An 18,081-nucleotide genomic window follows, 5' to 3' on the forward strand; every position below is an offset into this window, starting at 1 on the left:
ATATGTATTTTTTCATTTACATGAACATTGTATGCATTTGTCTTTATAAGTCCTCCACATAGCCAACGCACACACTTAAACACTTTATATCCTCTTAAAAAACTTCATACCCACTTAAACATTTTTAACACTGCAAATTGGTGAGGGAACTACAGTATATTGTTATGGCTATTTGCTTATATTAATGTAGCTGTGGTTATATTAGCTATAGATATATTTATGAGCATGTGCATCGATATCTAGGTATATAAATACATGGATATAAATGTATTTGTATCAGAAATAATTCTTATTTGAATAAAGTATTACAATTAATTTAGAAAGTGCTTTTTTCCAGAGACACTGAGAAAGTATAGTTTTGCTTGAGTGTCTGTGATGTCCAGGTGGTGCAGGTGATCCCAGACAAGCCTGTGGGGTGTCTGTCTCCATCCCTTGTGGGTCCTGATTTCAAAGCTCTGGTAAAGAATGTTGACAAGAAGTTGGAAAGAGGTCCTTCTGAAGATGAACTATTGAACGATGGAGATGAAGCAGACATGTCCTTACTGCCCCAAAATGTAACTCTTTGTTTAAAAAATGCTACTCTAAATTGAAACCTAAGTAATGTTCCACTGCTTACCGTATTTTTCGAACTATAATTCATTTTTTTTCATAGTTTGGCCAGGGGTGCAACTTATATTCAGGAGCGACTTAGGTGTGACATTTTAGGGGAAATTTATTTCAGAAGTGTTAAAACCAATAAAAATCAGTTCCCAGTGGCTTAACTAATTTGTCCAAGTTTTTTTCAAAATTTTACCCGTCCCGGAATATCCCTAAAAAAACAAGCTATAAAGTGCTTGATTTTTGCTATTTGCGAAGCCACTGTCCATTTTCCTGTGACGTCACATAGCGATGCCAATACAAAAAACCTGGCGGTTACCACAGCAAGATATAGAGACATTAGCTCGGATTCAGACTCTGATTCCAGCGGCTTAAGTGATTAAACAGATTACGCATATTGAAACGGATGGTTGAAGTATGGAGGCAGATAGCGAAAACAAAACTGAAGAAGAAACTGAAGCTATTTAGCGAATAGCTATTGACGCTCTTCGGCCATGCATGTCTTCCTTAGCATCGCCGGTAAAATGTGCGGACCAAACGATCAGGACTTTCGCATTGACACTGGAGCAACTTAAATCCGTCGATTGGTAAGTGTTTGTTTCGCATTAAATGTGGGTGGAAGGAAACGCTGGATGTAAATATATAGTTTCAAATGTACATACAGCTAGCCTAAATAGCATGTTAGCATCGATTAGCTGGCAGTCATGCCACGACCAAATATGTCTGATTAGCACATAAGTCAATAACATCAACAACACTCACCCTTCGTTGGGAATGCATCTGCTTTGAGTGTCGCAGGATATCCAGACATTCTTGCCATCTCTGTGCCATTTCTGTCGTAGCATCGCCGGTAAAAACCAAACGAGGGACTTTCGCATCTCTTGACACTGGAGCAACTTAAATCCGTCGATTGCTAAGTGTTTGTTTGGCATTAAAAGTTGATGGAGGGAAAGGCTGGATGCAAATATAGCTACAAATGAGGCATAACGAAGCAATATGTACATACAGCTAGCATGTTAGCATCGATTAGCATGCCGTGCTAATCGATGCACATTCTACGTAAATCAACTTGAATCCGTCCCTGACCGTGTTGTTACACCCTCCGACAACACACCGACGACGCATGATGTCTCCAAGGTACGGAAAACAGTCGAAAAAACGGAAAATAAAAGAGCTGATTTGACTTGCTGCGTGTACTGTGGTGGAGAAAATGGCGTTGACTACCTAGGTGACGTCACGTTTTGACGTCATCGCTCCAAGAGCGATAAACAGAAAGGCGTTTAATTCGCCAAAATTCACCCATTTAGAGTTCGGAAATCGGTTAAAAAAATAGTCTTTTTTTCTGCAACATCAAGGTATATATTGACGCTTACATAGATCTGGTGATAATGTTCCCCTTTAACACATTACCGTAAAATATCAATATTCTTTAGCTCATTTACATAAAAGACTAGACTTATAAGATTTAATCTGATTTAGCGATTAGGAGTGACAGATTGTTTGGTAAACGCATGTTCTATATGTTATAGTTATATTTGAATGACTCTTACCATAATATGTTACATTAACATACCAGGCACGTTCTCAGTTGGTTATTTATGCGTCATATAACCTACACTTATTCAGCCTGTTCACTATTCTTTTTTTTTTTTTTTTAATTGCCTTTCAAATGTCTATTCTTGGTGTTGGATTTTATCAAATAAATTTCCCCTAAAAATGCTACTTATACTGCAGTGCGACTTATGTTTTTTTTTTTTTTCTTTATTATGCATTTTCGACAGGTGCGACTTATACTCCGGAGCGACTTATAGTCCGAAAAATGCGGTAATATTATAATTATTCCGATTACTGACCCCATTTAGTTGACGATAACATACCTAGTGGCCAAAGAGGCCATTTTAATGAAATATTTTTATTTTGACATGTCCAGCCACCCCCGCATACCCGAGAGGGACAAGCGGTGGAGCGGGTGGATGGATGTTTTAGTATTAAATATTGCGGTATTTAATTTTTTCTTCCTAAGCAGTTTTGTGAACATGTGAGTTGTTCCTCCCAAGATGTAATGTGGATTATTTGTTAGGAACTGCTGAATGCGATTGAAAGCCTCAAAACAAAACTGCATTCTGAGCGTAGAAGGAACCTGCAGCAGGAGATGGAGATCCGTCAAGAAATGGGTGATGCAATGTTGCAGCAGCTCATGGAGAGTGAGGAACTCCGCAGGTGAATTTATATTGGTATTCTGTCTTGAAGTGTTCATTGGGCTTGTCCTTTTTTGTATTTTTAGCAATTCACTTGAGCTCACTTGATGGCTTTTTTTGGAATGTTTAGCCAACAGATTGAGGAGCTGAAGGAGAGCTACCAAGAAAAACTAGAGAGCACGTTTGAGATGTACAAGGACGCTATTAAAGAGCACGCTTACAAAAGTGCAATGAATAACCTGGAAGACAACTACGTGCCTCTTGAGGACTTCATTGCAGAGCAGGACAAAGTTGAGGTAGGAGATATACTGTATGTACGTAAATATACTGTACATAGATGTAATTTACATTTATGTAAAGGTAATGTATACGTACGCAAAAATATATGTAAGTCAATGTGAAATACATACGGAAATATAATGTACGAACGCAAATTCAATATGTATGTCAATGTAACAAACGTATGTAAATATAAAATTAGGCAATGTACATACACAAATTTTAGAATCACCTTTATTGCCCAGGTATGTTTAACAAACAAGGAATTTGACTTAGTAGATTGTGCTTTGTTCAATGTAAGCAAGAAATATTAACAATAAACCAAAAATATGAACAACTTTAAATAGCCAATATGTGTAAGGCTAGTATGATAAAAGTGCAGTGGTGAATAGGGCAAAAGGATGATTAATACATTCAAAGTGACCACTGAGTTCCAGGGTTATTTCACAGCAACATGTCTGACTCTGTTTCTGTTCATCAGTGATACCCTGGGAAAAAAAACTGTTCTTATGACGAGTTGGTTTGGCGTACAGGGATTTTTAACGCAAATACGCGTACGTACATTTAAAATGCTGTATGTAAAGGTAACATACTGTACATAGGTAAAAGTGACATACTGTATGTACAAAAAGTAATACTGTACATCAATGTAACATACTGTACATATTTCAATGTAATTAATGCAGGTAAATTGTAAAAGTAAAGTATACAATATACTTGCATATGTAAAGGAAACATATGTACTTGTACCTGAATACCAAACAATGGCTCTGTGACGTTGGCTCCTGGTTTGAAACCCAGAAGCAGACAGAAATGCAGCGGATAGAAATATTTTTTTACTGAATAATCACACAGAGCTGAAATCTAACAAAGTACAGTTTTATGAAGTGGGGAAAAGGGGGATTAGACAAATAAAACATTGTAAAAAAAAAAAAAAAACTTTAAAATGACACATATAAAACAAAAAGTGGCAGCTGGGACAAAGGAATGCGGCAATACAAGATGGTGTATAACTTTTTGGTTAAGACTTAATCACTTTTAAAGTCACTTTGGTTCATTTTGGGTCCAGGAAAAATTCATAAAATATATTTAATGAAAAAAATAAAAAGGTCTTATTTTCTAAAAGGCAACATTAAAAATTCCAGCTTGTAGATATATTCCCACCGTGAAGGAAATCATTGCATTAAAAAACAAGTAAAGATACATAACAAGTGGACTTATCTGCTTAAGAAGAGAAATATTTTCCGAAAAGCTCCATCTGTGGAAAATTGGTTCTTAAAAGGAAAACAGTGATACATTTCAAAATAAAAGTTTATATTTTCCAACTATGAATCTATAATGATTCTTGTCTAATGTAATAGTTCAGTAAATATGCTTCTTATTTTTAGGCCCTCAAACGACAGCTGGCACTGTTGCCGTCGGTTACCAGCCAGCCAGCGGTTACAAGTGTGCACGCTTCAACTCAAACTCTACAATCCAAAGACTTTGAAGCAACTGGTTTGATATTTCTATATAACGTAAAAATTATATTTTTATAGATTTTTCAAAATTTTTTCAAGTCTGTTTTTGTCTAACCCCCAGATGATCGTTTGAGACGTCTTCACAAAGAGAAAACTGCAATAGAAATAATGTGTGAAGACAAACAACAGGTAAAAATGAAGATTTGCATAAGTTAAAACAAGGTATATTATTATATCAAAAAGGTTTTTTGTATTTGTGGTAAGACTTGCTTATTTGTTTTTCCCATTCACTCTAAGCTGCTACTAGTAAAACTACCTGACTATAAAATATAATAGAACATGCATGCAGGCTTATTGTGGCCCTAAACCTAAACCATATTTTGTCCAATATTAATATTGTAACATGTTGGATGTTACATGGCTGACTGCAGCCTAGAGAGCATTTTAATATTACTTTTGGTGACCAGAAATACATTTGGCTAAGGGAGCCACAAAAAACACACTCAACAAAAATGCAGTTCAGTTATACTCTCTTTGTCTTATAATGTATTATTGAGATTTTAAGTCATGTAACACTTTACATTTATATTTACTATAAATAATCAGATGAACACAAAAGTATAAACTTAGTTTGGTTGTTTTTTATATCAACCAGCATTTGAAGCAAAGGTAAATTAGCGATGATCTCATGAGCTTTTAAATGGACACAGCTTATGTAAAACTATTACAAGGAATATGTTGATTCACCACAAACTACATTTATCAGAAAGTAAATATAGTTGGATTTATGAGGTCATTCAGTTCAAAGTAGAACAAACACTTGCAGAACACTGTAATTATGCTGATCAACTATGAAGAGACAGGTCAGCTTGATTTTGTGACCCCTAGTAGTTGTGGCCCTAGCACCCACATAGTGTTTATACCAGGAGCCCGTCCTACAGATATGTAACCATGTGATGTAAGATGTCCCTAGAGTATTCTAAGCTAAACATTGTTACAAATTGGACAAATTATTTTGTCAATTTACCAAAAATGACAAGGACAATAAATTACATACAAGTATTTTAGGGTGTATCCTACATTTTAACAACAATCAAACTTATAATACACATTGCCTGAAAATTAATACAATAAAATGTAGCACAAAGTTCAGTAGTTTTATAAATGTAATATTCAATTCTATTTTGTCTGGCTAGCTATAAGCTAATGCTCGTGAGTAAGATGCGATGTTACGTGTTCACTGTGACATCACTACGCCAACTAGTGGTGTGGAGGATTTTTCTCAAGCTGCCTCAATGTTCCTTGTTTAGTGACTTTTTACTCTTTTCTTGATGTGCTTCAAGTCAAAATGTTACACGTTATATTTACCCATAACTTATTTTAACCGATCAAAGGTTTGAATGTTTTTGTTTCACTAAATGCACTTAGTCAGTGCTTACATATGATCTGCCTTGTTTGAAATGTTTTTTAGTTAATCTTATCGTTGGAAAGGAGGCTGATGGAGCTGAGTGAAACACTTCAGAAGGTTAGAGACAATTTCTTGGAAAAATCAGCTGAGCTTGAAGACCTGCAGGTGAAAACTCGTCAGCAGGTGAGGCGAGATAAAACAATTGAACAATATTCTCCTTACATTGTTGTCCAACATTTTTATATTATTGCTTAGGACAATATATTGTAATATTTTGTTAAAATTATAACTGTGTGTGTTTATTATTAGAATATACAATTTTATAAACTGATATTGTTACTGCTTGTAATTAGTGTATGAATATGTATTAGTAATAATGTTAACATGTTATAAGAAATAACAGTAATCTGTACTTTTGTAAGCAGTAACAATAAGATAATGTTACTGCTTGTTATAGCAACATGCTTATATTGCTTATAGCATGTTATCATACGCCATAATAGCAATGTTTCTCCATTTAGACAACAGCAATGGAGGAAGTGTTGTGTCAGTGTGTGGAACAGGACAAAGAAATCAATTCCCTGAAGGCAGAAATCTCCACGTTTGCTAACTTGCCTGTGCAGGTGAAGAGCAAGAAAGGTCTTCTAGCGAACATCAGAGAAGTCGTCACTTCTCCTCGAAACACTTCAAGTGTTCGCCTGCTAAGAAGTGTGAGGACTCAACACCGCTGATCTTTCTAACAAGTTAGATGCCAGCATTATTTTAATAACAAATGTGTGTGCATTTTGTACGACGGCCTTTTATTAAAATTTGAGAATTATTTTAAGATACAATTCTGCTTTTTATGATCACCTTTGAAATTGGTTGTTAGCTAATTATATATGCTCTCATGCACTGCAATAGAAATATGACATAGTTATCTACAGCCTGAGGAGAAATGTGATATAAAAGACGTTGAAAGGGAAAAAGTAGGTCCTTTTTCTACACAGCAGCTTAAAAGGGTTAGTGGTTGTAAACAAAAATATTGGTTTTACTTGGTTTATTATCATCCTTGTTCTTTGAGTTTAAAGGGGTTAGTGGTTGTAAACAAAATACAAAACATTTTTTACTTGTTTATTAAACACGTAACAAAGAATAGCATGTACGTATGTATGTTTTTATTCCAACTTGATGTTATGCAATACCTGGATTGACATCACTTATTTACATTTTAGTACATGAAAGACGCTATGGATGTCATGTACAAATTATATTACTACTGCATTTTATAAAAGCAATCTGTCATATTGTATTTTACTAAAAAAAAATTGTATATCAGGATATATCTAAACATAGAAAAACCCAAAATTGTGTATATTAGTATTTCATAAATATATGGTATTTTAATTAGCACATTAATTTGTTGTATATTAGTAGTATAAAAATATCCGTTTTCGGTTAAGCAAGATTCAAGGAAATTGTGCGTCGGAGTATGTTGATAATGTTTGAGTGTAGGAGGTGAAAGTTACTGCAGACTAGTAGCAGCTTGTGTTGGTAACACTTAATGAGATTAGTTATGTTGCGTCGTACAAAGAGGTCAATCTCAGGATTATCTTCTTGCTCAATTTATCTTTGTATTCCTTTCTTTGCACTCATTCTGTCTTTTAAATATTTGAATTTATTCAAAAGTGAAGATTGATGGAATCTTAACGTAACACACTGAATGGAGGAGGAGCAACGCAACATCTTGGTGCTGTGACACACATAGACGCACACTCTTACAAGTCTTCCCCATGCCGCTGCTACATAACAAAGTTGCTGATGGCACTCTTGATGCCAACAAAGATTTGGTTGATGCCAACAAAGATTTGGTTGATGCCAACATGCTTGTGGATTCTTTAATGAAGGTAATTATTCATTTTTCTTGTATTTTGGTGTGTGACTTGATGTACAATACAGTTATTAGTGGTGTATATACAAAACATATCCATATTAGGTCAATATTACTTTTTAAAAGTAAAAACAAACACTCATCCCTGAGGCAAGAAAAGCTTTCAGTGAAAATCTCCTGCTCTGCTGCATCTTTTCTTATCTCCTATCGAGCTTGCGTTGCAACACCGAAGCACATTCTGTATTGTATATTACTGTTATAAACCTATTGTAGGATGTGGCATTAAATGTTTAGTCAATTTTGAAAATCTATACGCATACTTTTATTGGATAACAAACATCTTTGGAGCAAAAACGTTAAGGGTTTTTAAAAAATTGTAAATGTTCATTTTTTGCATACTTTTTTTCCTGAGATAATCATCACCTCAATTGTTATATCAAGATAATTAGACAAGATTGGTAAATGATCATTGTAAAAAAAATATATATATACTTTAAACCTTATGGTTTGAATGTGGTTTTGTGTGATCACAATTTGCCTCATGAACCCTATGATTATATTTATTGTGCATATGTGTATAAAGTAGGGATGTCCTGATCCAATATTGATATTGGATATGTATTATTCAAACAAGTAGGTGATATGTGCTTTCCTGTAAAACGTGATCATCTCCGACACCAGCAGCCATGCAGCATATTTACTTGTGCATAGCCAGTTAACATCTAAATGTCCACCAATAAGCACACAATGTTGGTCTTTTCTCATATTTTAGTCAAGTCATTTACAAAAGGTAAACATTGTCAGCCATAAGTTAATAAGAGCTAGCAGATACACAATGGCACATTAACAAGATTTGGGTAGTAAGTGTCCCACTTTGAACAGTATTGCCGAGAATAGCATATTACTCACACATACAAAGTCTGCAAGGCAGAAGCCTATTAGAAAGTATCCGGTAACAAACGTGTCCACATCATTCAACTTACTGTATCACATTATGGGTACAGGTGATCTAATATTGGTACAACTTACAGGGGATACATTGTTAATGGTAGACATTTATTTTTATGATTACGGTATTATAATTGGTCTATTATTGATACAGATGATGTATTATGATTGTTACAGGTGATTTATTATCAAATGATTGTACTGTACTATGATTGTTACAGGTGGTAGCATGTTATGGACACCTCGCTTCATGTGTGGGAAGTTGCACAGACAGTTTTCAACTGCGGGAAGAGTTGAAGCAAACGAGCGAAAAAGCCATGAAGTTGTCTGTGATCGTCTGTCAGCTTCTCACTTTTTATCTTCGTGACAAGAAGCTTCCAGAAAAGCAGAGAAAGTCTATGGAACTTCTTTGGGTTTCTTTGTCCTCCAGCATAGAGCTGCTGCATGTTGACATGTGCAAAGTTCACAAGCTGGAGGACATCTTCTCTCTGACCGACTCTGCTAGCTTTGTGCTAACTGGTCTGCAAGGTACAATTGATTACATATTAACCAATGTGGGTCATTATTCAATTCTGCTAGGTGTTACTCAGTGCATCCGGAAAATATTCACGGCGCTTTACTTTTTCCACATTTTATGTTACAGCCTTTTTCCAAATGGAATAATCTGTTGTCCTCTAAATCAGTAGTTCTCAACCTTTTTTCAGTGATGTACCCCCTGTGAACATTTTTTTAATTCAAGTACCCCCTAATCAGAGCAAAGCATTTTTGGTTGAAAAAAAGAGATGAAGTAAAATACCGCACTATGTCATCAGTTTCTGAGTTATTGAATTGTATAAGCAGTGCAAAACATTGCTCATTTGTAGTCTTTCTTGAACTGTTTGAAAAAAATATATAAAAAGAACTAAAATCTTGTTGAAAAATAAGTGATTCAATTATAAATTAAGATTTCTACACAAAAGTAATCAACTTAAAGTGCCCTCTTTGGGGATTGCAATAGAGATCCATCTGGATTCATCAACTTCATTCTAAACATTTCTTCACAAACAAAATAAATCTTTAACATCAATATTTATGGAACATGTAGACAAAAAATCTAGCTGTCAACAATGAATATTGCATTGTTGCATTTTTTTTTCACAGTTTATGAACTTACATTGGTATTTTTTGAAGTATTATTCAATAAATATATTTTTGAATTGTTGCTATTTTTAGAATATTTTAAAAAAATCTCACCTACCCCTTGGCATACCTTTTAAGTATCCCCAGGGGTACGCGTACCACCATTTGAGAACGACTGCTCTAAATAGCTTTTTGTTATTAAAAAAATAAAAATAAATAACAATCGAGTTTAAAAGTACAATACAGTAAATAAGGATTCAAAGCCTTTGCTGAATACTTTATTGATACACCTTTGGCAGCAATTACAGCTGCAAGTCTTTTTAAATGCAATGCCACAGGCTTGGCACTTGCCACACTTTAGGCAGTTTGGCCCATTCCTCCTTGTAGCGCCTCTTGTGTTGAATGGAAGAGAATGTGCTAGAGATGCGCGGATAGGCAATTATGTCATCCACATCACCAAAGTCGTCATCCACTCGCCGTCCACCGGAACCAACATTTAATCAGAACCGCCACCCGCCCGCTGAAATACATAAGAGGTCGGCCACCTTTACCACTCAGAGCTATTTAAACCCGCTTCACAGAGTAATGAAGATAATGGGAGCTGCGAACGTTCTCACGAATATCCAATGGCGTTCATCCTGATGACAAGAATATGGGCTTGCTGTGAAGCCTTTGCCTTTGACACCTTCAACATGTACAAACCAATTGTTAGTCTGGCAACATCTTGTGTGCAGCTTCCGCTATCACACATACAAGATTGAAAGGCATACTGGGTGACACAGAGTACACTGATGGTTGTGATATAAACAATTTTAACACTCTGTGCCACGCTGTGAAGCCACACCAAACAAGATTGACAAACACATTTCGGGAGAACATCCTCACAGTGACACAACATAAATGCAACACAACAAATACCCAGAATCCTTTGTATCCGTGATATTTCCTGAACATATTTTACGCCCCCAACCCCGCCCACCTTACCGACTAGCTGGGTGTATAAAATAGTCAGGAGTGTCATGGATACAAAGGATTCTGGGTATTTGTTGTGTTGCGTTTATGTTGTGTTACTGGGAGGATGTTCTCCCGAAATGTGTTGTTCAATCTTGTATTGTGTGGCTCCACAGCGTGCCGCATATTACTAAGTGTTAAAATTGTTCATATCACAACCATTAGTGTACTCTGTGTCACCCAGTATGCCTTCCAGTCGCGTGCGTGTTGCTGCGGCAGCCACATACATCATGTTGCCGGACTGACAAGCAGGTCGTACATGCTGTAGTAGGCGACAAAGCCAATGGCTTCATAGCACGCCCTAATACTTATTATTTGGGTGACTGCCGACAGTCATTCTAGAGAATATTAGCGTTTCCTATTGTCTTCTTCGCTCTGTGACACGGGTCTTGAATGGCACTTTGAATGGTAAAGGTTACCGATCCCAGAACCATGTATTTCAAATATTTCCGTATGGTTCAACCGCCATCTGCCCAAATCTAATTAAAATCTATTTTTTCGTCGTGTCATCCGCCCGACCCGCGGTTTATCCACCGCGGACTCTGCGGATGAGACCGCAAACTGCGCATCGCTAGTCTGTGCACATAATTTTCAGATTTCTCCAGAGATGTTTAATCTGATTTAAATCTGGGCTCAACCTGGGCTACTCAAAGACATTGACAGAGTCATCCTGAAGCCATTCCTTTGATATTTTGGCTGGTGCTTAGGGTCGCTGTCCTGCTGGAAGATGAACGGTCGCTCCAGTCAGAGTACAAGAGTGCTCTGCAGCAGGTTTTCATCCAGGATGTCTGTACATTGCTACATATTTCCTTTTATCCTGTCCTCCCGGTTTTTGCCACTGAAAAACATCCCCACAGAATGATACTGCCACCACCATGCTTCATTGTTCGCATAGTATTAGCCTGATTTGCAGTGCCTGGTTTTTTCCAAACATTACGCCTGGCATTCACGCCAAAGTTTTTCAATTTTCGTCTCATCAGACCGAAAAATTTTGTTTCTAAGTCTTTTAGATGCAATTTGGCAAATTCCAGGTGTACTCTTTACAAATGTGCTCTTTACAAATAAAATGTACGTCTATCTGGCCACTCTACCATACAGGCCTAATTGGTGGATTGATTCTGCAAGGTTCTCCTCTCTTCACAAAGAAATGCTGTAGCGCTGAAATAGTGACCATTAGATTCTTGGTCCTCTCCTTGACTATGGCCTTTCTCCCCTGATCACTCAGTTTAGAGTCGGTTGGCTAGCTTTAGGAAGAGTCCTGGTGGTTCTAAATTGCTTCCACTAATGGATGGAGACCATTGTGCTCATCAAGACCTTCAAGGCAGGAGATTTGTATGCACCCTGCCCTAGATTTGTGCTGCGAGACAATCCTGTCTCGGAGCTCTACAGACAATCCCAAGTTTATTTTTGGTGTGCGCTCTGCCATGCACTGTCAAGTGTGAGATTTTTTCATGCAGGTGTGTGCCTTTCCAATTTATGTCCAATCAGTTGAATTTTCCACAGGTGGACTCCAAATAAGCAGTAGGAACACCCAAAGGTTGCTCATTTGAAACAGGATGCAACTGATCACATTTTTTAGGTTCACGGCAAAGCCTGTGAACCTAAAAAATGTAGATGGGATTTCTTAGTTTACTTTTTAATGAATTTGCAAAGAACTCAACTTTTCACTTTGTCATGGTGTGTAGAATTTTGAGGACAAAAAAATGTGTTCCATTTTGGAAAAAGGCTATTACATAAAAAAATGTGGAAAAAGTAAAACACTGAATACTTTCCGGATGCACTGTAAGGAATAACCAGGGTGTGTAACAGTTAGTTTCATAACTCAAAAATGAATTGCTGGATTCTCATGGAATATCACAAATGAAGGAAAAATGTATTCCATTTTTGAGCTGATCCAGATCACTGTCTGGATTCAAGACATTTTTAAACTGTGAGATAATCTGTTTTTTTTAGTCTTTCATATTTAAATGAGATGCAACATTTAGGTAATGAAGCATTCAAAACTTCCACATTTTCCAAATTTCATTCTGATTTTAAAGGAAATAAAATATTTTTTGTGATTGTAGAACACATGACATTAAGGTGTTATTTTAAAGTTATAGTTAATTGACATTTTTTGTCTGATTTTAAGAGACAAAATATCCACCTCATGGCAAATTATATTTTCCACATTCCAAAAATGTATAGTTTTCCCTGAATTATATCACATATTAAAATAAGACTTTTAAAAAAAATGTCGAGTTCCAGCATCAACATATTCAATCCAACATTTAAAATTTTTATTTTCTTAAATTAAAGAAATGTTTATGCTTTGCGTCAACATGACTCTTTGTTACTGCCCGCAAGGTGGGGCCAGTGAGGTGGCCGCCCGGGCCCTCAGCGTCACGGATCTGAACCAGGTTCTGAACTCCAAGCTCCTCAGCAGCCTGCAGGACCATCAGGACACGAAGCAGCAGGTCATCCAAATGGAGAACATGATGGACAACATGGAGTCAAAGGTCAACGTGTTGCGTTGGATGGTTGAACCATGCGGGCTGCAGAATGGAGACCTGCTGAGCAGCACTGAAAGCTCATTGGCTCTTTTTTCTGAGGATGAGGAACACTCAACTGGATTTCAACCTGCTCGCTTGGTGGTGCTTTTGCTGCTGTGTGCGGCTGTTTTGATGGTGAGCGCTTTATTTTTGTGCATCATCTTCTTTTCATGAGCAGTTACTTCCCTTGGTTCTCTGTCAATAAAGCTTAATGATCAGATGACTGTTGTAAATTGTCTTTTTTTACTTGGTCTACTTAAAGGTGCCATACATATTCTCATAAATATACTGTTAAGTGCGGACGTTGTATCGATACATTGTGGTGAAGGAGCTGAGCCGGAAGGCAAAGCTCTCAATTTACTGGTTGATCTAAGTTCCCATCCTCACCTATGGTCATGAGCTTTGGGTCATGACCAAAAGGACAAGATCACTGGTACAAGCGGCCGAAATGAGTTTTCTCCGCCGGGCGGCGGGGCTCTCCCTTAGAGATAGGGTGAGAAGCTCTGCCATCCGAGAGGAGCTCAAAGTAAAGCCGCTGCTCCTCCGCATCGAGAGGAGCCAGATGAGGTGGTTCGGGCATCTGCTCAGGATGCCACCCAAACGCCTCCCTAGGGAGGTGTTTAGGGCACGTCCATCCGGTAGGAGGCCACGGGGAAGACCCAGGACACATTGGGAAGACTATTTCTCCCGGCTGGCTTGGGAACGCCTCGGGATTCCCCGGGAGGGGCGAGACGAAGTGGCTTGGGAGAGGGAAGTGTGGGCTTCTCTGCTTAGGCTGCTGCCCCCGCGACCCGACCTCTGATAAGCGGAAGATGGATGGATACTGTTTATCAGCATTCATATATCTTACACTTAAGTGATATTTTTTCTTTTGTGAATCGGCTGTAATGTGTCTTTACACTTGATATTTTACCTTTTGTGAATCAGTACATATATAAATCCTACATAGAATACACAACTCTTGCTATTCTCTTGTTTTGTTATTTTAAGAAGGTAAAAAAAAAAAAAACTTGCTACATACAAATGGCTTCTTGGCCACACTTTAGACCCCTCTTTTATACTGTTAAATGTATTCATTACTGTTTTGTTGATCTGTGTCGTGAAAAAGAACTTGGAATAATTGAAATAAAGTTTGAATTAAAATGTGCTATTCCAAAGATTATATCATACTTAGATTAGATTAGATTGTACTTTACTTTGGTGTATAAGTAAATGTTCATTGATTGAAAAAATCTATTCATCCATTTTCTTCAGCTTATCCGAGATCTGGTCGCGGGGGCAGCAGCCTAAGCAGAGAAGCCCACACTTCCCTCTCCCCAGCCACTTCGTCTCGCTCCTCCCGGGGAGTCTCGGGGCATTCCCTGGCCAGCCGGGAGAAATAGTCTTCCCAACGTGTCCTGGGTCTTCTCCTTGGCCTCCTGCCGGCCGGACGTGCCCTAAACACCTCCCTAGGGAGGCGTTCGGGTGGCATCCTGAGCAGATGCCGGAACCACCTCATCTGGCTCCTGTCTATGTGTAGGAGCAGCGGCTTTATGAGCTTCTCACCCTATCTCTAAGGGAGAGACCCGCCACCCGGCGGGGGAAGCTCATTTTGCAGTTGTACCCGTGATCTTGTACTTTCGGTCATAACCCAAAGCTCATGACCATAGGTGAGGATAAGAACGTAGATCGACCGGTAAATTGAGAGCTTTGCCTTCCAGCTCAGCTCCTTCACCACAACGGATCGATACAGCGTTCGCATTACTGAAGACGCCGCACCGATCCGCCTGTCGATCTCATGATCCACTCTTCTCTCACTCGTGAACAAGACTCCTAGGTACTTAAAATTCTCCACTTGGGGCAAGATCTCCTCCCCAACTTGGAGATGGGACTCCACCCTTTCCCGGACTAGAACCATGGACTCAGACTTGGAGGTGCTGATTCTCATCCTAGTCGCTTCACACTCCGCTGCGAACCGATCAGTGAGAGCTGAAGATCCTGGCCAGTTGAAACCACCAGGACCCCATAATCAGCAAAAAGCAGAGACCTAATACTACAGCCACCCAACCAGATCCCCTCAACGCCCCGACTCCGCCTAGAAATTATGTCCATAAAAGTTATGAGCAGAATCTGTGACAAAGGCCAGCCTTGGAGGACTCCAACCCTCACTGGAAAGGGGTCTGACTTACTGCCGACGCTGCGGACCAAGCTCTGTCATTGATCGTACAGGGAGCGGACTGCCACAATCAGACAGTCTGAAACCCCATACTGTCTGAGCACTCCCCACAGGACTTACCGAGGGACACGGTCGAATGCCTTTTCCAAGTCCACAAAGCACATGTTGACTGGTTGGGCAAACGCTTATGCCCCCTCAAGAACCCTGCCGAGAGTATAGAGCTGGTCTAACGTTCCACGACCAGGACGAAAACCACACTGTACCTCCTGGATCCGAGGTTACACTATCCGGCGTAGCCTCTTCAGCAGTACACCTGAATAGACCTTACCGGGAAGGCTGAAGAGTGTGATCCCACGATATTTGGAACACACCTTCTTGTTCCCCTTCTTAAAGAGAGGAACCACAACCCCGGTCTGCCAATCCAGACGTGCCGCCGATGTCCACGTGATGTTGCAGAGTCTTGTCAACCAAGACAGCCCCACAGCATCCAGAGCCTTAAGGAACTCCAGGCGGTTCTCATCCACTCCCGGGGCCTTGCCACCAAAAATCTTTATTAACTACCTCGGCAACCTCAGCCCCACAAATAGGAGAGCCCACTACAGATTCCCCAGGCACTGCTTCCTCATAGGAAGATGTGTTGGTGGGATTAAGAAGGTCTTTGAAGTATTCCCTTCACCGATCCACTTCAGCAGCCGTAGATGTCAGAAGCACACCATCTTCACCATACATGCTGTTGACAGTGCACTCCTCCCCCTGAGGCGGCGGATGGTGGACCAGAATTGCTTCGAAGCCGTCCAGAAGTCGTTTTCCATGGCTTCCCCAAATTCCTCCCATGTCCAAGTTTCTGCCTGTCCGCTCGCTGCCTCTGGAGTTCCATGACGGCATCCCTCACTGCTGGTGTCCACCAGCGGGTTCTAGGATTACCGCCACAACAGGCAGCAATGACCTTGCGACCACAGCTCCAAGCAGCTGCCTCGACAAAAGAGGCACAGAACATAGTCTACTCAGACTCAGTGCCTCCCTCACGTACTTGCCAACCCTCCCAGATTTTCAGGGAGACTCCCGAAATTCAGCGCCTCTCCCGAAAACCTCCCGGGACAAATTTTCTCCCGAAAATCTACCGAAATTCAGTCGGAGCTGGAGGTCACATCTCCTCAAACTCCATGAGAACAGACTCAGCAATGTTGTGACCCTCTTAAACAGGACAATACTGCCATCTACTGTACATAGAATAGAATGTACTTTATTGATCCCTGGGGGATATTCAGCACCACAGTTCGCTCACAATAAACAATGATAATAATAGATAATATATTATATATAATATATTACATATACAATATATAACATATGAATGATATGGATATATTCTACATTTAAGTGCAGTCAAGGAACATATCCATTATACAGTCTGATCTGAAGCCCACAGTAAAGAGACGTAACTTCATCACGTCGCCTGGTGATTGACTCCAGCCCAATATATTACACCGTCGATGAGCAAAATGAAGAAATACGCTTGCAAGTTTCAAAACGAATGGAAAGAAGAATTTCAGTTTATCCAGGAGAGTTCGAAGGGGAAGGGATATGTTGCCTGTAAATTTTGTAGAACAGACTTCTCCATTGAACATGGTGAACGGATATACTCAGCCATGAACGGTCAGCGAAGCACAAAGCGTCCGCAGCGCAGTATCGTTCACAACCCAGTATTATGGCCCACCTAGCAAAATGGACACCTGATGGTGTATCTTATGCTGAGACAAAGATGGCTATGCTGATAGCTGGAAGCAACATCCCGTTCTCATTTGCGGATGTCTACAACAAATCCGTGAAGGTTATGTTTCCAGATTCGGAGATCGCTCGCCAATACGCAAATGGCAGAACAAAGGTTACTCAAATAGTGAAAGGTAAGTGTTTTTTTGTTTTTTTAGTAACCAGCAAGCACAGTACACTTAGTAGAACAACTGTGTGTTTATTACTGTGTATTTGATAGGTGCCGTCGGAAATTCAACTATTTACTTTAATTATATGTACAATAAAATAAATATATATAGCTAGAATTCACTGAAAGTAAAGCATTTATATATATATATATATATGAAATATGAAATACTCGAGTTGGTGAATTAGGCTACTTCCCTCTTAACAACACCCACGACCACGCAGCCCCACCCCCACCTCCCGAAATTGGAGGTCTCAAGGTTGGCAAGTATGCTCCCTCATGACATGTTCAAAGTTCTTGCGGAGGTGGGAATTGAAACTCAGTCATTGTGTTTGTTATGGACAATCCGTGACGAGCACAAAAGTCCAATAACAAAGCACCATGTGGGTTCAGATCCGGGCGGCCATTCTTCCCAACCACGCCTCTTCAGGTTTCACTGTTGTTGCCAACATGAGCGTTGAAGTCCCCCAGCAGAACGAGGGAATCACCCGAGGGAGTACTCTCCACTACTCCCTCAAGGGAATCCAAAAAAAGTGGGTACTCTGAGCTGCTGTTTGGTGCATAAG

At 39.3% G+C, this 18,081-nt stretch overlaps 2 protein-coding genes across 4 annotated transcripts in view; both read left to right on the forward strand.

Moving 5' to 3' along the window:
- Nucleotides 1-6,775, forward strand: part of zgc:56231 (uncharacterized protein LOC406257 homolog) — a 39,249-nt gene extending 32,474 nt beyond the window's left edge. For 2 of the 3 annotated variants that reach the window (XM_061922127.1, XM_061922128.1), the window contains exons 12-18: nt 384-554; nt 2,678-2,817; nt 2,926-3,091; nt 4,463-4,571; nt 4,656-4,723; nt 6,006-6,125; nt 6,464-6,775. In XM_061922127.1, the coding sequence (XP_061778111.1) occupies nt 384-554; nt 2,678-2,817; nt 2,926-3,091; nt 4,463-4,571; nt 4,656-4,723; nt 6,006-6,125; nt 6,464-6,673 (984 nt within the window). In that variant the 3' untranslated portion in view covers nt 6,674-6,775. The remainder of the gene's footprint in view (nt 1-383; nt 555-2,677; nt 2,818-2,925; nt 3,092-4,462; nt 4,572-4,655; nt 4,724-6,005; nt 6,126-6,463) is intronic. The other variant, XM_061922129.1, reaches the window with a different exon arrangement.
- A 692-nt stretch (nt 6,776-7,467) lies between these two features.
- On the forward strand, nt 7,468-13,641 carry rgs9bp (regulator of G protein signaling 9 binding protein). The gene is made up of 3 exons (XM_061922130.1): nt 7,468-7,828; nt 8,982-9,288; nt 13,237-13,641. The coding sequence occupies exons 1-3, from the start codon at nt 7,715-7,717 to the stop codon at nt 13,593-13,595; spliced, it is 780 nt and encodes a 259-aa protein (XP_061778114.1). The 5' UTR covers nt 7,468-7,714; the 3' UTR covers nt 13,596-13,641.
- The last annotated feature ends 4,440 nt before the right edge of the window (nt 13,642-18,081 follow it).

The sequence above is a fragment of the Nerophis ophidion genome, linkage group LG15 (assembly GCF_033978795.1).
Source record: "Nerophis ophidion isolate RoL-2023_Sa linkage group LG15, RoL_Noph_v1.0, whole genome shotgun sequence".
In the NCBI taxonomy this organism is placed as follows: Eukaryota; Metazoa; Chordata; class Actinopteri; order Syngnathiformes; family Syngnathidae; genus Nerophis; species Nerophis ophidion.